The 22,619-nt window shown below is 42.7% G+C and overlaps 1 protein-coding gene across 7 annotated transcripts in view; it reads right to left on the minus strand.

The window, feature by feature from the left end:
• Window positions 1–22,619, minus strand: part of mctp1a (multiple C2 domains, transmembrane 1a) — a 100,568-nt gene that overhangs the window by 25,781 nt on the left and 52,168 nt on the right. For all 7 annotated transcript variants that reach the window (XM_062562382.1, XM_062562380.1, XM_037483709.2 and 4 more), the window contains 6 exons: window positions 19,187–19,289; window positions 18,357–18,459; window positions 17,649–17,750; window positions 17,116–17,190; window positions 14,840–14,959; window positions 7,309–7,425 (listed from right to left, as the gene is read on the minus strand). In XM_062562382.1, the coding sequence (XP_062418366.1) occupies window positions 7,309–7,425; window positions 14,840–14,959; window positions 17,116–17,190; window positions 17,649–17,750; window positions 18,357–18,459; window positions 19,187–19,289 (620 nt within the window). The remainder of the gene's footprint in view (window positions 1–7,308; window positions 7,426–14,839; window positions 14,960–17,115; window positions 17,191–17,648; window positions 17,751–18,356; window positions 18,460–19,186; window positions 19,290–22,619) is intronic.

Here is a 22,619-nt window from a genome sequence, read left to right on the forward strand (position 1 = left end):
TAGTCGTTTGTCTCCCTCCGCTCTCTCTCTCTCTCTCCCATCGCCCCCGGTTACAGAGAGAAGTCATGTATCCTGCAATGAGACACAGTGTAAAATTAATAAATAAAACGACACGGAACTTGTCATCTGCCCTGAAGATTGCCACGGCTAAATGTGTGCACTGGAGCTACCGTCTCAGTAAGAGAGGATATAAATTACCCCAGTGCAGCCGATGAATTCCAAACATCTCTCTCTCTCTCTCTCTGCTTCTCTATTCGTCTCATTCTTTCGCTCTTTCCAAGACCTGTTTGGTGTATGATATCATTTGTCTGCTTATCCCTCTATTATCATGTTGTTTGAATTACTATCATTACAGCACGGCAGCATCAAAGCCTTGCTGTCTATAGGATCGCGTGGAGCCGACGTTGCCTGCAGAGCTGCTCCAGTCAATTCAATACCTACTGAGGTGGGGATTAACATTTAGACCTATTCAAATGATATAGAGATGATGCGGGGAAACTCTTACAGATTACACTGTGCCCCATAAATACATACAAAGATGATGATAATATAAAATACACACAAGGAATATAACTGGGTACAATGACATTGAGAGTTCAACTGGCTGTGAGAGTACATCAGCTTGGCCTTAGTGGCTTGCTTATGCATAAAAGTATAAATCGCTTTGGTTCAGATGCCAGCATAAACTATGCTTCACTCCAATTTTCCTCTAAAACTGTACTTCATATCGAGGCAAAAACATACCGTCAGTGAATAACAGCTGTCCAGTAAAAAGAACATGAAAAAGAAACTTGTGTTATGTGATTTTACTCTGAAAAAAAATAGTTGTCTTTGTGTAGAGGTTTTGATTGTCAGTGACTTCATTTTGAATGACATACTAGTCCAAGCAACCAAACCACATCAGTTCTCTTGTTTTGATGTATCCTTGCATGACTATTGGATTTCTTCCAACATTGTGATTTGACAGCTAGAGTGCTGGCACTGACTCTTATCTTTCATATTGTAATGTTAGCACTAATTTTAAATCAACCTTACTTTTGCTCTGTTCCAGATGTAGTGCCTGGTGCTTGTTACATTGTTGTGGACTGAATTTTAATAATGTTTGGTAAAAGAGAGACCATCAAAGATTGAAAAAAAAACAAGAGTGAGTTTGAGTGAGATGTTTTGTATTATAAGTGTATTCTAAGCTTTAAGTCGTAGCTACACTGCTAGATACCAGTTTAAACTTAACTTGACACTTCAGGAACAGAAATACTCTTCTTGTATTTTCATGGAAGTTAATAAGATACTTTCAGGTTCAACGAAACAAGTCTGAGCACACTGAGACTCACACCCCACCAAGGAAAAGTAAAACTCTACCACCTGAAGTAGCAGCCATTTGCAACCTTTTATTGAAATTTCTCTAAAAACTTGACCCTCTCTCTCCCTGACCAGGCCGAGATCCACCATCTCCCCCTCCTAACCTTCCCAATGACAGCCGCAGAGGGAATTGACGCCGAGGCAGACATCTCAGCGAACATGAAGATATATTTTTCCTCCTTTCCCCCCCCCGTCCCCCCATCCACCATCTCTTCCTCCTTCCAGCCTCCTGCTGCTCTTCCTCTTTGATACGTGAGGGGGTTTTAACCTCTCCAGCTGCTGAGGTTTAGCCGACTGGCTAGCTGGGGGATCTCAAGGCCCTACTTGGTATGCACTGTCTATGAGTGTGTGTGTGTGTGTGTGCGCATATTGCCTACACCACAGTTTCCACAGACTGGGGGAGGGCTGTGCGTCTGATAAGGGCTGCTGGCTGGGTCTGGCTGACCCACGCAAGCCCTTCACAAGCTGTCAGAGCCGTGGCCCTCAGAGGGGGGCCCTTCCATCTGCACTGCCCCAGCCAGGGCTCACCCAGCAGGGGGCCAGAGAGGGGTGAGGCCGGGGTGCTACCGGAGCTGGAGGCGGCGGGGGGGGGGGGGGGGGGGGTGAGAAGGCCGGCTCCATATTCATGAAAGCAACACCAAAATTGGTGAGCGATGTAGAAGACAGTTTAGAGGATAGTAACGTAAATGTCTCGTTGCTTGTTGCTGACAAATCAGGCATTCAGCAGCTATCTAGAGGAAAGCACCATTTTACATTATCCACAAGCGCCGTTGAGATAGTAATGATATGTTTGTTCTGACCAGGCGGATGGTGACTTTTTTGTCTTATTGTATCTTAAACTCAAGAGCTAGTACACACCTGCCATGCAATCTATTCCACACAAACATACTCAAATACACTTGTAGGATTAAACTGAATGTTTAAACTAAAAAAAATAAAAAATAAAAGCTAGAGAGCGTATACTGTATAGACAAAACAACAAGCACAGAGATAGACACCCTGAGCTGTCGGCGTTGTTAGCAAAGAGCACAGACAGTTACAAAGGTTCAGCGTGATGAAGCGAGTTAGACAAACGGAGGGAAAGGAAGAGAAAGAGCGACAACGTGATGAAAAGGGAGGCTGGGAGGATTCTGCAGTGGCATCCCCGATGCTCTCGATGCTCCCGTCCCGCTTCAAACTATGCCCGTCTCCTGTCTTCTCGCCTGCCAGCCTGCCATCCTATCTGCCAGTTTAGCAGAGACAGAGCGGCAGCAAGAGGAGCGGAGACGAGTGCCGGTGATGCTGGGGCGGCACGGGGGAAATCAGTGGGGCACAGGCGCTCCCAGTTAAAAGTGACATGACCTTTTGATTTTGTCACCTGTCACCAACTGCCATGTCTGCCTCGGCACTGAGGAGTGCCTGCCATCCGCCGCTGTTTTCCTCTGCCTCCGTCTCTCTCAATGCCTCTCTGTCTTTTTCTGTCTCTTGCTCCCACTCCATCTCCTTTTCATTCCAGAGTTGTGGTTTTATGGGGAAAAAGTGGAGGTGTTACTTTTCGGAGGAGTTGAGGTATAATAGGCAGTGTTTCCTCTTTTCTTACCAGCTTCCCTAATATCAACTTTTCTCTACCTGCGTTGTATGTGGCTCTTAATGAGGGCAGATGTGGCGACACAGAAGCATAAAAGTTGTTTTTTTGTAGATGCAAAATCATCAAAATAAAATTATACCACCAGGTTACAATAAAATCAGACATTCTCAGAAATAAACCAGTTTTTTATATATATATACAAGTAAAAATTAAAAGTAAATATTAAACCACATCATGTAAAAGTGGATGGAATGGATACGAAAGAATACAAAATAACAATATTAGTAGAAAACATAATATTATTCTTAATAAAGTTCTATTATGGGAATGACTAAAACCAAAGTTCTCGCACTTAGAGCCATTTCTGTGTGAAGTATCTTCAGGCCATTAAGGTCTTCTCTAATGGTTTGATGAATCTATGTAACGGTCTAAAGCATGGGATAAAGATGTTAGTCCTCCAGTGTGACAAGGCCTAATTGCCCATCATCCAGTGGTAGAGAGAGACATCCCCATGTTGCCTATGTGCCCGCTACTACAGCCTTCACGAAAATGAACACCTTCATAACATCTGGTAAGAGCCTTTCTGGGCCAACAGAGTGATATCTATAGGGATGCGTCTATTCATTATATATATATATATATATATATATATATATATATATATATATATATATATATATATATATATATATATACACACACACACACACACACACATCATATCATATATACTCACACAATGCGATGAAGACATAGACACATATACACACACACACACACACACACACACACACACCTCAACAATAAGGGAATCAATGAAGAAGTATGAGAGGGACCTTCCTCTGCGGTACATCATTTGCGCTAGATGCCAAAGCAGGATCACGTATCACATATACTCCAAAGCATAAAGGTTTCTTTGTTTGTTTGCTTCAGGGAGCACGTTAGAGCGAACTGTGCTGAAGAGTCAGCGTTCTCGGGTCAGAGTGCTACATGGTGAGAGGCAAGGTCGGCCACCTCGCTGGTGCATCGCCTCTTTTAATCGCTGTTCTGACGATGCTCCGACTGCTTAGCAGGTACTGGTCAAGGTTGGGGCGAGGGTAAGGAGCGCTGATCCGAGATCTGTTTGCAAAGCAGCATGTAACCACACAACACTCAGTGACCCTGAGTGGTGAATTACAGCGTGTAGAGAACGCCGCGTGTATTTGCTGTAGATGGTTTTGTGGACTGGTTACATCCGAAAAAGGGTCCTCACATTGAACCCATCAGATGAAGCAAGGCCCCTCAGTTTATTAGGATGTCTGTGCTCAAGAGAGTACTTTTTTTCCTCTGTACCCCCCCCCTCTCCCTATCGTCCTTTCCTTCTCTCACTTTCACCCTTCAGAAGGAGTTCAGCAGAGATTCCTTTGGCATTACCCTCACCCTAGACTGCTGGAAAACCGCGGCGCTCCGGATGCTGACCCTTGCTCAGCCCAGCACAATGCTTTAATTTGGTGTGTTGTTTAAAGTAATTAGAAAGCCTTTCCCCCTTGTTTTCTTTTCAGTTATTCTGTGTCCTCTGCCAAGAGCGAGAGGGAAACAGTGAGTCGTCCATGACTTCAGCCTGATAAAGACTCGGAAGAGGAATCCAAGGGACCGTGAGAGGAAGTGAAGAACGCAGATACTTTATGCACTCTCTGTACCCCCCCCCCTCCCCTCACACAGATTGGAAAACTCTGAAAACAAACAGGGACAGGACTCAGGGGATAGGTGCCTCTGAATGTGTGTTTTTATGTGTGTGTGTGTGTGTGTGTGTGTGTGTGTGTTTACAGCCGTGGCAAGCAAACGCCTTAAAACAACAAACGCTTACACCAATCGAAAGTTATTTTATCTCTATGTGTTCAAATTGTACTTAAGATGCTCACTGACAGAGCCAGAGAGATAATATCAGAGCAAGGAGAGAGACCATCGCATTCACCAATTCTGAGGCAGGCATTCTGAGTGAGATAGCGACGCAATGGACCGTCAGAGAAAATTAGTTGTTGGCGGTGCTGTTCTGCACAACTGTCACAGCGGCAAGAAACAGAGCATCAATGGTGTTAATCGTTCACAATTAATCCCACTTTTATCAGCTATATTTCTGCAAAGAATATCTCCACACACTCCTGCATTTGCACGGGTTCTCCACACAGGCACACGTGTGGCTGGGTTTTCTGCACTGGTTGTGTCTCAAAATAATAGGCAGCAGATAACAGCATAATAATGACACACAAAATATTTAGTAATAATGCATTGTGCACACAGCTGTGAATTCACTCATTACATTTACTGCTATCCTGTTGTCTTGCACCGCATATTTTCCCTCTGACTCTATCCCTCCACCAGCCGGAACAAACATCTCTACATACTGTCTACTAGCCAATACCAGCTCGTCCCTCCACGGCGCACATATCCAACTCTAAGTAGTACACAACTTAAAGTGCTTGCTATTTGTGCTCTTGTCAGAAATGGGTTGAAATAAGGTTGGATATGACATTTTGCTAGAATAAAGTTGGAGATCTATTCTGCCCAGTGTCGCAAGAAGATTATTTCTTTGAATTCAACCCTCAAAACACACTTTGAAGATGATGTTGTTGAAGCAACCTTGAGAGGTAAAAATGCCCTTCAGCCCGGAAGTGTGTACAAGAACATGTCAATCAAAATGGCAGAGGTGTGATGCTACTAAAACCGTATTAGAAACCTAAAGATCCTATGTCAGTATAGTAATCAGTGTCCATACTTTCTCTGCAGGGCAATTCAGTAGAGCTGAGCGGAACAGCATTGCTGTTTTAAAAGGCACTTGCCGAATGAGTTTCAACACTATCAACCTGTCTTAAGGTTCCAACCAATTCCTGAGGTACTTGAGACATAATGGTCCCATTCAGAGAAGGAGGAAAAAGGCAATTCTGCATGAAGTGGGAGTTATATGTACATACTCATATGTGAAGTGAGGAGCACATTAAGAGAATATCTAACCTTAGTTGCTTCATTTTAATTAGGAAGTACATAGTAAAGGAATATCATTAGTTCTGGATAAATACAAGCAGCAGGTGGGGGGGACAAATCTTCACGCTCACGTCTGTCTTAAGGCATGTGGGACCTTTTTTTGTCAAGCAATGTCGCCATCTACAGGTAAAAAAACATCCTCAGAATTTCATGAGTGTCTTTTACTAATTCAGAAATGAATATATGTCTAAAAATCAACTTGCAATTGCAATTCTGTGATTATTGACATAACTAAGTATATCGATTTCAAATACTCTACATTTTACTATGTGCTACAAACAATAACAATCCATTATTGTCCCAAAGAAAAGAGCTTACATCCATCTCATAGGATTGTCTACTGCTGATTTTGTTGTCAACTTTTCAAATTAACAAATATGGAAAGAGAGGCTTATAAATAGAGACGCTTAACTCTGGAGACTTAGCGGGTAAATCTGGTTTATAAGTTACGTGTAGTTCAAATATAATTCAATTTTTATATGCAATACTACAATTGCACAAAGCAGTGGGATTGGGTTCATCATAATGACTGAATATCTCTTCCAAATCCAATCCAAAGAATCCTTATGAAGAGATCAATATACAAATATATAAGGAAGGATAGTGCAAGAAAATCTGAGCTGTTAACTGCTCATTTCCAACTGAATCTTGGAAAAAGGCACTTATTAAAATGAATCACTTCATTGTTCACGCTCACTCCATGGTCCAGCTCTCTCTCTCTTTGTCTCTATCTCTCTCTCTCGTTTTCACTCTGCTCTCAAAAGGTGCCTGGCCATGATTAAAACATGTCTGTTTCTCCATGACATTGCTTTGACATCATTTAATTGGTATAAGAGATAAAAAATAAATGAATTAAATAAATATACTACCTGGTAAGTGGCATAACGTAGCTCAAGGTGACAGCCTATTATTTCTCCCTTTTCCTCAAAGAAGGCAATGTGAGAAACGTGGGATTGTAGCTGCTCGAGGGGGAGATGGAGGTTTTTTTATCTAAAAAATAAATAAAAAATTCACCATAGATCTTACATTTAATTCTAATTTTGCCCACAGTATGTGCAATTTAATCAAAAAGTAGCTTTAAACGAGTTTATACTATGCTAATTTTGATACCTTCTCACTCACATACATATCTACACCGATCATAATCACCCATCATAACAGCAGAAATATGTTTAAGTATTAAGTCTAGTATCAGAGGAATGAAAACAGATGGAAATGTGATTAATGCTCTACATAAAAAGAGCGTTATGGCTTTATTAAAACAATGGTGTCTGGGTTTTAACCAGGCATTGTGCGTCGAAAGCGGATTTTGCAGTGAAATGAAAGAAAGGGCGGAGGGATATCAAGAAGCTGTTACTCACCACATCTTGCCTGGTATCCTTCCCCGATGCAATGAGGATGTAGTTCCAGGCCAAAGGCAGAAGCAAAGCCAGAGGAATCATATAGAGTTCAAAGTTCCAAACAACGATGACGAAAAGCTGAAGGGAGAAAAAGACAAAAACCATCAGCCAAAGAAAAGTGAGAACAAAAAAGTGAGAACATTGTGGCTTAAGGATGTATACATTCAAGGCCCCCTGTTGACCCCCCCGTGAGGCAAACTCTTGAGAATGTACGCTGACCATATGTGCCATTGGAAACAACGCATTCAAGCGCATTCATATGCAGAATCATAACCACCACGGAACAAAGCGTAAAAATAAGACCGGGGTTCAACAAAGGTACAGGCCTAGTGTCGGTAAGCCTGGGTTCAACGCCCTGACCCTCAAAGCATTCTGGGCCTCCAGCTGAGGAGGAGCACGATGATGAGGAGGATGACTACAAGCCTTCATGCCAATCATCCCAGAGGCCGAGGTCATGTACCGCAGCACGTCAACGCTGACCCTTCCGTGCTCAACCCCTAACTGCAGTATCTGACCTCACACACCCCACACCCACAGTGCCTAACCCTGTCACTCCAAGCCCCAAAAGCCCCAAAAACCCTGTCCTCTACCCCAAAAGACTCTGATGCCCCATCTCTCACCTTCTCTGCACCCATCTGCCAAATCCGTAACCTCTATACCTCCCCTCTCATCACCATCTGAAAATGAACCCCTTCCGAATGCCCTGTATTTTTTGGTTTGGGCAGAGCTCCTTAACCTCTGACAACAGATTACTGCGACGCTCGGGACAAGATGTGGTAAAGTGAGATTGCCAATGACAGAAACAGAATTGTGTTCATTAGTATTGTGTCAACAGTTTCAAAAAGTTAAGTGGAAGGAAATCATTTATTTGTGGGAATAAAATCTATAGTTATGCAACAAAAAACATATTTTTTCTAATTATTTAAGTATACAAAGATTTTTCATGGTTAATTAAACCGAAGCAGCAATTACAACTAATGCTGAGAAATGAAATTCCCCTTCAACACTTTAACATATTTATCAAATTCAAGTGCCAGAAATCCATTACTAAAAATATGAACAATTTCACCAAGAAAGAAAACTAAAAATCAAGTGAGGCGAGAATAAAAAACAAGCTCCCTTTGTTGTGTTTACAGTGCAAGGTTATTGTGAATATAAGGTTCATCAGCCCCTCAAGTGTGTGTACGCAGTTCAGCCGTTGCCGGAGCAGAGCTAGTCGGACGCAAAACTGCAGACACACACACTTGCAGTGTGCTCCGATCGCCTTTCTCTCTCACACAAACACACACACACACACACACACACACACGCACACACATCTAAATAGTAATGAAAACAAGCCTTGACAATTTTTACATTTTTCCACATTTCATATAAAGTTTTAAAGGCTTGATTCAAATAGAACTGAAACTTGTGTAAAATTAACAGTGTAAACACAGCAAGAGAAGACAGCAATTGTACATTCAAAATGTCCAGTGCATTTGCATATTGCTCACAGCTAAATGTATTTTTCAAATAAACCTGAATGGCCTTGGTGCAACAACAAAATCTCCCTAAGGATTGAACTCTTTCTCCGTCTCTCTCAGGCTCAACTTCAGTTCCTCAAATACAAAGAGTCTCTCTGATACAACTGTGTAGGAGAATTGGCAAGAAACTATTCAATAATTCATATTTGTATACTAATAAGCCAAACAACAACTTCCCTTCAAATAAAAGAAGAAGCTGTTAGGACTGTGTAGGCTCAACAACAGAAACTTGTATACAGACAAACACATGATTACACACCACAAAATTAAACCATTCTAAAATGATCCAACAAATCTTTCTACAAATTAGTATAATTTGCAAATCTGTAACACTGATTAGCACTGGAATAATCCGTAACTAAACGATGTGCAAACATGTCTTCAGTCAAACAAAACAAGGAGCTCACTTGACTTAAACCTATTCTGGTGGAAGCTATTAATACCTGCACACTAACAAAAATCTTCATGCAGATGCACACTGTGCGCTGCGGCTATAAATATGCTTTACATCTATTGTACGGTAAATCATTTTAGTGCCTGGTCCTGTGATCGCTCATTGTATCGTTATCACACAACAAATGAATTTCTCCTCTCGATCCTGATGTTTATGTGAAACCTTAATACCCTCTTTTATGTTTAAAAAAATATTGCCTTTTTTTTTCTCTCTCCATTTGCCCGAGGTTGTTTAACCTGCCGTCCCCCCTTCATTCCTTCTCCATTTTGTTATAGTAGCTGAGGGCGAAGTTTTGACAGGCAGCTAGAGGAACCGGACACCCAGGCTCAGCAGTGGCCGCCTCTGCCCCATCTCCGTGCCCCCCGGCTGGGTAATGGGGGCCCTGCAGTGCCTGGACCTTTCCACCAGGACCAGGCGATCCCTGCCACCCCCCCATTGCTTGTCCACAAGATAGCGGGCTCTTCGCCTGGGGAAGAGGGAGTGGGAAGGCGCCTGCTGCGGATGTCAGCGACCAGAGAGAGGCAGGGGGGGGGGGGGGGCTTGTGGATCGAAGTAAAAAAAAAAAAAAAAAAAAAAAAAAAAGAGGTGGGGGAAATGCTAAATGAAGCTCCAGATGTAGTCTACGTGAACAATTTGTCCCCGTGGACTACATCAATGGATGACTGTGTGTGGTCAGAGACGCATTGACAAGTGGTCGGTGATGTATCTGAACATGCAGCATGCCCTACTCTTACGTTAATGCATATGAATAGTCGGATTTCTTTCTCTGTGTATGTACTTCTCTATTATTTCAATCATGCAAACTAACATATTTTGAGAGCATGTCTATTTGTTACCAAAACAGAATTATTTTCTGTCCTTGTTATTTTCTTGTCCTCCTCTTACTACTGTTGTGGTGATATTAGTTGATATAACAAATTATGAAATTATTTTTGACAACAAAACCACTTGCAGTGATTTTACCTTTAAACAGCAAAACTATTTTTTGATTTTCTATCATCATTTGTTTTTTTAAGTGACTTGCACTGCCTTTGGTGAAATACACTTTAATTTCTAAGATCATCACTATTTAACTGTCATTAAACACAGTAAAACAATACTTTCCACTGATAAACTGCAAACCATTTCAATTTACTTGAAGGCTGCATTTGAACTGGGCAAACTTCACATCCAAGCACAAGATGAATTTAAAATGAGATGTATAATTAAAATAGACAATCAGAAAGTTGAACAAAGTAAAACCGTTGCAGTAGAACTAGTATAATTTTTGGTAAAATACCAACACACAGAAGCAGCACACTCATTTATCCTGACAAGTCTCTGTAGTTGAATTTTAGCGTGGTTAATATCTTGGATGCTGTCTCGCAATATTAAGAAATCCCCTGAACACATGAAGATATTTGAAAATGTTAACAAAATAGAAAAGATAAAAAATGATTTATTCAAGCCCTCATTGCGGCGGGTTGAGAGTTGTATCCTGCATTGTTTGTTTCAAAACACAGCCCGTGTCCTTACGGCTCCGAGCCTCGGCACCGTGGGAGGGTAATACTCAGTACTTTGGCTTACATTAACCACACACCGGGCTAACTTTCCCCCTGCTCTGTCTCAGTGGAGTGAAACTGAAGTTTGGATTTCAGAGTTCCCCTTTATCTTTCTTACATCAACTTCCATGCTGGCACTAAGTGTTGCCAGATAGCAACTAGAAGTCCTGTTAAGTTCTAGGGAAGGAGAGAGGGAGGGAGTCTGTGTCCTGTTAAGTGAACGGGCTTCCCCATCATTCTGTGGTGCTAGACTGCCCCCTGCTGTACTCCTGCAGAACAAAGCTCTGCAGCACCCATCCGATAAAAAGTGTGAATGACTTAGCCTGATGTGTCAATGCCAATCATTTTGTATAACATGAAAAAAAAAAAAAAACGAAGCATCCACTAATTCATTGCTGCAGTATTGAAACTGCACACAAGTAGATATTAGAAGAAAGGACGCAGAGTCCCTGACATCTCAAACGAACGGCCTTCCGCATTTTCTGTCGAGTCTTTATCTCTGGTGATGAAACTCTAACTTGGTATTCTCCGTTAGTCATGCAAATATATTTCAACTATCGTTCATTTTGCAAATCATGAGCAGTAAAATGTAAAAGTATATCTTTCAAAGCTGTCCCTTGCTGTGGGCAAAGACGAACTCCAGACTTTAAAACTTTTAAAAGTTAGACAGGTTCTTTGAAGAGGAGTCAAAGGAGCAATTTAAAGGGACCTGGAGTGGTTTGTACCACTGCCTGCTATGGTGCCTCTGCACTGTGCGTGTGTGTATGTGTATCAAACTGCAAGCCATGCATGTGCAAACACACACACACACACTCCAATAGTTGCTTCTATACCTGTCTTTTCTTTTCCTTTTTTTATTTCAGCAGGGTGAATTTTTATCTAAATGCAAAGCAGGTGATAGGTGCTCCAGTTTCCTCTAGAAGTAGCTCCCTTGTCTGGGCTCTCTTCCTGATAAGAGTCCTACTTTGCCTGACATAAAAGAGCCCAGTATCATTTCCCCTGCCTCCCCAACAACCCCCAGCTTGCTGCCCTCGCCCTTCCCCGAGCTTCACAAAGCTGCCTCTATTTGCTCCCAATTCAGAGCCCAATTGCAGATAAAGTTACAGCAAATTTGTTTGGAGGAAGAGCTGCTGAGGCCTGCGGTCCCTGGGGCAATAACAGCCTTGTCTTGCATGGGCCGTGGGGAGAGCTGGCAGCAGCAGGAGAACAGAACCTAACACCGCTGAACCCCACAATGGCCTCAACTTTCTGGGAGACGGGGAAAGGGAGAGACGGGGAGGGAGAGATAAAGAGGAACAGGGAAGGATGGACCGATGGAATGGAGAGACACTCCGCTTGCAGGTGTTGAGCGAGGAAGCAGACGCTTAACCCCGAGACAAGGAGACGGAGAAACTAAGGCCGACACACACACACACACACACACACACACACACACACACACACACACACACACACACACACACACACACACACACACACACACACACACACACACACACACACACACACACACACACACACACACACCACCCATCATGCAGGACAGGAGGTAACTCCAGTTCCGTCCATTGTGCCAACGCCTCAGGCAAAGCTGCCACAGTGGCTGATTCACTGTCGGGACGGGTGGGTGACAGCAGTGTGGGTGTGTGAGAGAGAGAGAGGCTGCATGTGAGACTATGCGATATCTCCCTTTCTCTCACATGCACACAAAACACACAAAACGTACACACTAAAACACAGCTGGCGCTAATGGGTGATGTGTACACGAGGCTGGCATTTCAGAATCGGACAGAAGAAAGTAAGACACCATGAAGACAATTTTCAGCATTTTTAGGGAGGGGAGTGTTGGGACACAGTGTGACCTCTGCTTTTTTGATGCATTACTGGTTTAGAAATACCAAAAATATATGCTCACACTCTGATCTCCTCCTCCCCCAGGCTTACTTAACAGTTACAAAGTGCACACATTTGTAAGTTTTGGGGTTGAATTGCCCACAACTTCACCTCCGTAGTTATTGCCATGTTGGAAAGTTAAGTGGAACATCTGTCTAGAAAGACATCCAGACAGAAACACCAGCGCACATGTGAACAGACACACATGCCCATAATCACACACAGCCGCACACCTTCGTGAACGCACCACCTTGGCCAGATGGCCCCCCATAAAAACCCACTTAAAGAGATGAGCGAAGTGATTAAGAGGCCTCTCAAAGTGAGGCAGAAATGAGAGAGGGATGAAGAAATGGATGGGGAGGGAGGGAGTACCTGTGTGGAGAGAGCGAGGCCCTAAATACTCTGATGCTTTTAGCTAAGTGCACACTCCTGTGATAACAGACTCCCTTAAGAGCGAGGGAGGAGGGTGTGGGGGTGGAGGGAGGGGGGGCACAATGACACCTAAATTTCAGACTTTCTATAAACTATAAAACGCTACGTCCTTGGCCCAGATACATTTTTTATCATCATCTGAATACTCTGAATTGAAGAGAGCACAATGAGGATGTGAATAGTTGGCGCTGTTGCTCTGAAATGGATGTGCTATACACTGTGTTTTCAAAATGTGCTATACAAGGCATTTGTGCTTTTGCGTGTGTTGACAGAGAGTCTGCCCTACCCAAGGCTGCATCCACCTCTATTCGGTATGTAGATTGGCAATTCTCAGGTGACCTTGTTTTCTGTGAATTCCTTGACATGTCTTTTGTCTGACATTTTCATTTATTTTTTAAAAGATAAGGAGGGGCTTTAGGCCCAGGACAGCCTCACATGAGCAAAAATAGCCCTTGGCGGACTCAGCGTGAGCGCGCCTGCACACACAGAGGGAAAATGTTAACTGATCAATACCATGTCTCTTCTGACCCATGTCTTGTGATGACACTGTGACCTGCTGTACAAACACACACAGACACACACACACACAGTCTCTGCAGAGATGAAACTGATGTCAGACAGCCAAATGCTGCTAATGTCTAATGTCTGCTGTGGAGACACTTAGTGCCCTCATGGTAAAGGGCTGGGGTGGGGAGGGTTCACCTGTCCTGCAGCTACTTAAGTCAGGACACTAAACCAGACAGGATTAAATGTCTGCTTTGTCATCTTTAGGGTAGGGAACTCCATACAGCCACTCGCCGCCGTGCAGGAGAATGTCTTTTACTGATAGTTCTGCTGTCCAATTACGCTTCACCTTTTAATACCAAACACAGGTGACAGGAGGGGTAGAGGGAAAGGAAGAGAGAGACGATGAAGAGGAGGCTGACGGGCAAGGAAAGAAAGAAACAGCCATTTCCCCGCTGTCTGCAGAAACAGCTTGTCACACTTCAGTAGATTATCGCTGCATTTTCTAAGTATTTCCTTGCCTGAGGGTCTCATTTGAAATAGTGTTTAATCTACTACACCGACTCGCCGCTCATTCCCAGGAAATGAGTAACAAAACAGACACTCTGTCTATATACCATGTTTGCTTTTAAACCATCACAAATCTAGAAAAGCTTTAATTGAGACAATCATGTCAAGATGTTTTAGTGTATGAGTAACAGTCTGTAGTGGAGGCTACAGTGTGAGAGTATACTTAAATGTGCTTGAGACGTCACCAACCCCTTGTGTTAGAGTGTGAAATCACCAGTGAAGGATCCATACTTTGTTAGCAGAAATGGTCCAACAGCCTCTCCTGCTGCGCACACGCAGACGTTGAAAGTGTAATCAGTAGAATAAAGGACTAATGTTAGTCCCCTTGGAAAAAGGTATTGAAGCATCAATACAAGTTGGTTTAATTTCATTTTTAAAAGTTTGAAATAAAATCTTTCACTAAATAGTAACTGCCTAACTCTCTTTTAAAAACATTTCTGGGACCGTCTGCATATTTTTATAAAACACCAAAATAATCTTTGCGGCTATAGAGTAATGTTTAACGAAAAGATTCAGATGTGTATGTGATGCCAAGGTACTGCAGCGGCATATGTAGGTGCATCTCTACGTACTACTAAAGCACAGATGCTCCTCTGTGGAGAATCCCATTCAAAGCAGCTGTTGATGTAGCAGCCTGTGTTGATCAGGAACATGATGCAGCGTCTCACTCTGTTGAAATTGCGCAGCAGCAGCTAAGGAGACAAAAAAACAAATTTGTAAAGGTTAAAAACATATTATCGCTTAGGTTCAGCAACGTGCTGTAGACAGAAAAACAGAATTGTGTGATAAACGTTCTATATCACTGCCTTGTAAACGAGTTAGATTCTGTATATGAACATATGGACATGCAGAAAAACAATAGAGTGCTGTGCGTTTTGTAAAATTGATGACTTTATCACATATGCTGCATGTTGAGTGTTCAGAGAAAACTTGTATCAAAAGATGAAGTAAACTAGAGCAAAATGATGGTTGCAAACATAAGCACAGCTGTTATAGCCCATCTGTGATCTAGACATTTGTGATGATGTGCTTTTAAACAAGTCAGTTTTCCCTCTTTCATGTTCAGTTATGAAGGGAATTCTTCACCATTCAGTAGGTAAATATGTTGTATCATATAAATTAACACCCTAGTTAAAATGACACCAAGTCTTAATATGGTAGGTACGCACGCATTGTGTCTCATTCTGCGGTTCCTTTGGAATGCCAACTGTTGCATTACTTTTTTACAACTTGAGATTTGCAGCTCTGACCTCGCTTTAGCTTCAGTATTACAACCCTACAGCTCTGAGGACACAGTGAGGACATTAGTGTGCCTTACTTTTTTGGACAGCTACTCTCCCAGTGATAAAGTTAAGTACAATAATAGCAGTTTCCAACTCAGCGCATATGAGAGAGAACTGGCTGACTGCTGTCCTCCCCATGGGTTGCCAACCATTCAGGGAATAGCATGACAGCAGCGCAGAATGCCTACCACCCAATCAGGTCAACACCAGGAGAAAGTGCTCCCACAGGACCAACTGGCTAAAAAAAAACATCTAGGCCATTATTTTACTCTCCAGTAAATAGTGTGTGTGTGTGTGTGTATCTGTCTTTGAATGTTTTTATACTGCGTGTGTTTGTAGCGCTACAGGATAGTCTATTGTCTAGATGAATGTGTGTTGGATTTGCATGTGGTTAGTGGTGGTTTGGCTGCTTTGATGCAGGATGAGGGGAGGATCCCTCCTTCTCTTTGTATAATTATGTGAATCTTTTTGTTGCCAAACTGAAGATGACTGCACGGTCTCCTGCTGGGGACACACGGAGCCTATGCACAGCAAGACTGCGAGTCATCCCTTTCAACGCCCCTTAGCGCATGCACTTGATATACATGCTGTACTCCTCTGGGCTCATTATTACTGTGATAACAATATTTTTTTATTTTTAAAACACTTCCGAGTTATTCCTAACCAGCATTTGGAAAATTGGCTGTGTCATGTTTCAGTTTAAATGTCATAATTACAATTAAATTAAATTAATGTGTGTTTTCTTTTTCATTACTGTTGACACACTGTGTGTGTGGGTGTGTGAGAGTGTGCGTGCGCGTGTGTGTGTGTGTGTGTGTGTGTGTGCGTGCGTGCTCCTGCACGCTAAGCGGCAAGCAACAGCAGGGGAGCTGCCACCACACAAAAGAGCCCTCAAGGGGCAATCCCACAAAAGCAGTCCGTGACATCATCATTGCGAGACGCTGACGTGGGTCATCTCTGTGAGTCAGAGGTGAAATGGAGATTCTGCGCTCGGGAGAAGAGCGCCGAGTAGGCCCCAGACAGCGAGCGAAGGGAGAAGGGAGAAGGTCGACGCAGTTGGGAAAGGTGGAAGAAAAAAAAGCGCGCTATGGCTGCCACTGAGTGCGCCGAGCTCTGCCGGCTGCGCTCGGCTAGGCATGGAGCTGTATCGACTACTGAGCCTGAACGGTCACTGCTATGACATGTGTGATGTGGGCCAGCCTCTACCATTCAGCCCTTTGTGGTGCCGACACACTGAGCAGCGTGACAATGAAGTGCAAAGCAGCACTGGCAAAGAGGGCCAAGTATAAGGATGGCCAATCTACTTATGCACCCCAGAGCTGACAGCTTGACATTTCTATTCACCACTCAGAGTGGATGCAGGAGGAGGAGGGAGGGGGGGTGAGAGAAGGGAGAAGAATAAAATAGAGAAACTGATGTTTTTCCTTCGATCACTCTGTTGTATTGTTGCTGTGTACAAGATGCCACTCTTCAGGCTTGTTTGTTTTGCTTCAGACAGTTGATGGTGGACACAGATAAAGGAACGAGGGGGAGTGGTGGAAGATGAGCGTCGGCTACTGTTGTACCTGTTTGGACACTCTGGGTTCCTCCTCGATATACTTCTGCTCAATGGGAATCAACGTCGTGAGACCAGCCTTCACCTGGACACACACACACACCACACACACAGTCTCATGACCAGCAAACGGTCAAATGTCGCTCATTTAAAAAAATAAAAATACAAGAAATGAAATCGCTGTTAGTGTCAGATTAGCAAGGCACTGCATTTCTTTTCATTTTAGAGGTTTTTCTAACACATTGTGTCATGACGCTGGCAGCACATGCGTAGAGCGTGCCCCATGTCATGAGACAAAGCTGTAAGATGGCCGCTGTAGGACACACACAGCGATGGGGAACGCGCAAACAAAAGGCTGACGAGAGGGAGTCTTTGATAATTAAAGCCAAAACGAGGATGAGGGACAAGGGACGAGGGATGAGATTGTAGCAAGGGGGGGGGGGGTGTGCTGGAGAAAAGGCTGGAGACAGAGAATAATGGGGTGTGGGCAGGGGGGTAAAATGAAAGAAAGAAAAATCAGGGAAGAGAATCAAAAAGACTTACAGCATTAAAAATCACGTCTATTTCGAGAAAGATGACCCCTTTTGTTGGCCCTGTCAGCTCCTTGCTTTTCAAGGCGTAGGCTTTGCGTTCTCCATTTTGGATCTGTGGGAGAGGGACATGACAGGCGTCTGTCTGGCAATACCCGGCTGAATCGGCTCCCCGGGCCACCTTTGAACCCCAGCTGCTGCCGCTGACAGGGAACCCAAAACAACTGTGGCAACTCTGACAAGTACCTGTTCATTACCCACTGCAGCTCGGCTCTGTCAAACAGAAATTAACTATCCTGGGGAATCATACAGTACAGCGGAGCATGGATATATTACACACACACACACACACACACACAGTACTTTCACAGACTCCTTCACACTTCACGGAAAAAAATAAGACACTCTTCCGTCGTTATTTTTCTATAAATCGCAGTCTCTCGATCAGTGTCATTTTCATATGATCTCTCATCTTGTCACTCTTTCTTCTTAACCTATCAATCTATTCTTTTTTTCTTAGCCTCTCTCCCATTGTTTCTCCTTCCTGTCATCTCCTTCTCTTTGTGAAATAACAGTCTCATTCGTGCAGTTGCAAAAATAACCTCTGCTTTTTATATCTTCCACTGTGTGTGTTCATTCTTTCTGTTCCTCTATGTTATCTCTATTATCCCCAAAGGAAAAGGAAAAAGAAACGCACAGAAAAAATCTGCCTTTGACTTACATTTAGTAGAGGAATAGCCACTTTCCCCAGGAAGTCTGCACTTCTGTCTCGGTCCTCGTCGTAAACACTGACCTCAAGTACCGAGTGGATGTCCTTCACGTTACTGGACCACAGAGAAAAAACACTTAAATATGGGTTACAGACAGAAACAGCTTCTCAAAATGCTTAGGACACAGAAAGCACTGTAGACTTTAAAACGCTATAGGTTTTTATAGTTTAATCAAATCTATCAAAATGTTACAAAAATCCCCAGTAACATGTGATATTGCACTAAAATACTGCCTGACATAAACAGACAAGCAAAGTGGTTTCAACTCCAGAAATTAGACAAGCAAGAAGATGGCTGATGTTAAGTTTAGAAAGGAGGCTATGTGAAAGATGTGACTCAATTACACTGTCCCATCACTGGGAATTAAATTGTATTACATAAATGATAGTTAAATTTACTTTAACCCACAGCCTTAGTACAACTATATAATTGGGAAATAATATTCTTGTTTGTATGGGGACATTTAATTATTTCCTATTTTAATGCTTTACTTAATTTACTGTCTGTGTTTAAAAACACTCAAAAGGTTCAACAAAAGGAGTTCAGAGTTCGTTCATGAAAAAGGCATTCAGCACTACTGATTGTGGTAAATACTTTTTTATGTTCACATTGGACCATGAATAAAATAAAAAAATTCAAAACACATACAAAGACAAAAAATGTTGGATGCTATAAATTCAAGAAATGACACAAATTAGACTTTGGCCTTGACTTCATCATCCTTGAATAGTTGTATGTTCATTACTGCAGTGCGTACTAACGAGGGTGTTAGTACACTCACAAAGTGAAGACTTTGTTCCATTCCGGGTTGAGGTTTTTGTAGACCGTGTGCGTCTGCAGCCGATCGTTACTCAGCTCCACTACACAGAACGGGTCACTCTTACCTACGGAGCAAACAAAGAGAGGAAGCACAAAGTGACCTTAGTTAAGGGAAAGACAGAATTTCGGTAGACACTAAAGGTCTGTTGGCTCATTGGAAATCGAGATCCAACAGCTATTCAATTGGTCATAATATTAAGATAGATTGTATGTAGCATCCTCCCTTCACACCACAATACAGCGCTAATATCTTGGACTTATCAGAACGGTACTTCATTTTAGCTCTAACGCCATGTATACTATAAAACAGTGGAACAGCTGCGAGCAGTTTCCTATCAACACCCTGGGAACATGCACAAGTAGATGATAAGCTGCAGGGCAACTATGCCCTGGGCGGTCACAAGGAGGGGGTGGGAGAGCGGAGAGAATAGATGGTGGGGGGGAACACCGACTGCGATGTGGCTCCGAAGGCCAGAGAAGCTCAAAGCAGAAGATAAAAACAGCCGAGCTGGGGTGTGGGAAACATAGCTGCAACGTGATTGTTGATTTCAAGATGAAACGGTAGCAGCAATGATGTTGTGCAAAAGAATTAGACGTCTGCCTCATTATTTCTATTTCCTTTGACGGCTATTGAAATGAATAAAAACAATACATTGCAAAACATTTGTGAATTTTACTTTGATACTATAGCAAGACTGGTTCTATCATATAGAACAAGTAGCATTTTACAGAAATGACCATTTCAATAAATCCAAAAGTAAAATATTTGAATTGAATTTGACATCATTTTATGCCAATATATTCCACTAAAACTTTCAATTCAGAATCTACTACAGTAATGTAACTGTGTAGAGACTTAAGAAAAAATAAATAATCAGTTATTTCCTCCTCCTGAGAATAGCGTACTGTACTGTAATAATCAGAACCAGTGATGTCCTATATATTCTTCATTTGTTTTCTAATGTCTAGCATTTCAATGTCTTTGTAGACAGAAAGGAGTGAGACCAGCTCCCCATGCCTGCCAGTCCGCCTCAAAATGAACTAAAAACTTAATTCAGGCTTTGATCATTATTTTCTATTAAAACTGTCGGGGGCCGTTGCGCTGTTTGTTCAAGCTTATCATCTGAAAAGACTGGGTCACGATGTTAAAAAGACAGGTCCCACACGCATTCCCATTGAAAATAGGGAAAATGTTGAAATATTAATAAAGCAGCAGTATTGCATAACAAACTCAATAGAGTTGGGATTGAGTTCAAAGCCCTTCTGCCACATTTCTGTACGTGTGTGTGTATGTGTGTGTGTGCTAGTGTCATTGATTGGTGTGATTTTCTTCAAATGTTGTGACAAGGGCAGGACATTTAGTGGGTGCGCAAAGTAAATGTCACCGTGATCAATGAGCTGTAGGTGTTGCCTTTCATATCGCTTTGTGGGGCTCTATTGATGTAGAGTGTTTGAAGTGGATATTGACAGCTATGACTCCTGCGATTAGAAAACCAGATACATTAAAATAGACAAAAGGCAATGTTCAAGAGGTTACTTTGTGATTCATCCCTTTGTGCATACTTCTTTACCCACATCCATTGCAGATCATATCTTGTTTTCAAATTCAAATACTTCACCCGATCAATGAATACCCACCAAAATGTATTAAAATAAACAAATATTTTGTGAGCGGACTACGTTCAACATTCTTACTGTAGCGAATGTTTGAAATCCTCCTTAATCATGCCAGAGCTTCCATAGCATAAACGGTTATAATGTTTTCCCCACAAATTGTGTCTGATTAAATTTAAATGCAATCATCCAAATTAAGAGCTGGAAATTAAGAGCTGAAAATGATTTCCGCAGAACCGTGACCCTCCCCCATTTTCCTTCCAATATTCTGTTTTTAATGACATGGCGGGCTGTGTTGTAGCAGGGATCCAGTTGTCATTGGCGATGAACTCTCACCTTATTGGCGGCCAGCACCAGAGGCGGCTGTCTTAGCCAATTACACGCTCAGGTTTGAGCGCCACTCAGAGATCCTCCAGGTAATGTCCGAGCAAAGCCACCCCCCTCGCCCCCCCCGTGTCCCGTCTCTGTAGCGCTGGCAGAGGAAGCGGGCTCAAACTAATTTCAGTGTGCCCTAAGATAAGTGTGGAGGATGAATACGGCACGGAGACGAGGGAGCGCGCTGTAATTGCATCGCAGGAGGCTTAGAGTTAGCGAGGAGTTTGAGGTTGAAGAGGGAGCGCACGCTGTCGTGTTCCTGTATAATCACGATTAATTATGATTCAGACTGTAAAATGGAAAATCAATCTCATATTTTGTTTCATTGGATTTAATTGGCTAAAATAGAACACACCTACAGTATAGACAGTATTTTTCTAGTATAGAAAATTGAAACTTTTACCGACGAGATATTGAGTGAAAAAAGGAGTCCAAGGAGTCTACACATGCTCAGGTGTTCCTGCTCACAGTGCATGTGTGCGAGTGCATGTGTGTGTTAGTGTGTGGTGTTGCATCCACTCAGAGGAACAAGAGCTGGCAGACAAAAGGGATTGTTGGTTTTAGAGACTATTTTCAGTTATCCTACTCGGTCTGGAGAGGAGCTACTCCACAAAAACACTTCAATTAGAGAGCGAGATGGCCATAGCGGAGAGAGAGAGGAAGAGGGGGAGGAGGAGGAGGGGAAAAACAAGAGGGGAGAGGAGAGGAGCAGCGTGAATGGGAGAGGGATGGTGAACTCTCCCTTTCCCCGACCTCCTCTCTAACTGTCTGTCTGCCAGTCTGTCTGTCGGCTCCTGGCTCACCTTGCTCCTGACCCTCTCTTGGTCTGCGTTGTTAAAATAGGGTGTTCATGTGGTGAGGGCTCTTATGTGGCTCTTACAGAACTATTGTTTCTGCCAGTGACACACACACACACACACACACGGTGCCATACTCAAAACAGGAACAACCCATCTAGAAACAACCGTAGTCTCAGGTTAGACTGGTGGAAATAAATCGTTTTCTGGGAAACAAAAGCAAATGTTTTTTTTAGAAGGTTGAACTGTCTAAATTTAAAGATCAGCAAAAACGTGTCATCTGAAACCAAAGACCTTGTTTTTGTAATTAAATATATGTAATTTCAAATGTTTAGAATTTTCAGTTCTGTCCATATCATTTTCTTTTTGGTTTTTTTCCATTTCTTTCCCCGTAGCTGGATTCAGTTTTGGTGGTTTCTATGTAGAATGTTATAGCTGGTTGGTCCCGCAATACGTGGTGCACTTTAACTGTGGAATAAGCCTGTAGCTATAGTTTAAAAGAGGCACCGTTTGGAACATGTTCTCTATAACCACGTCCAGCGGGCACAGACAAAGTGAAAGACAAACAAACAGCCACTAGACATTACATTTCCACATTTTTACTCTATT

This window comes from Pungitius pungitius, chromosome 5 (genome assembly GCF_949316345.1).
Source record: "Pungitius pungitius chromosome 5, fPunPun2.1, whole genome shotgun sequence".
Taxonomy (NCBI): domain Eukaryota; kingdom Metazoa; phylum Chordata; class Actinopteri; order Perciformes; family Gasterosteidae; genus Pungitius; species Pungitius pungitius.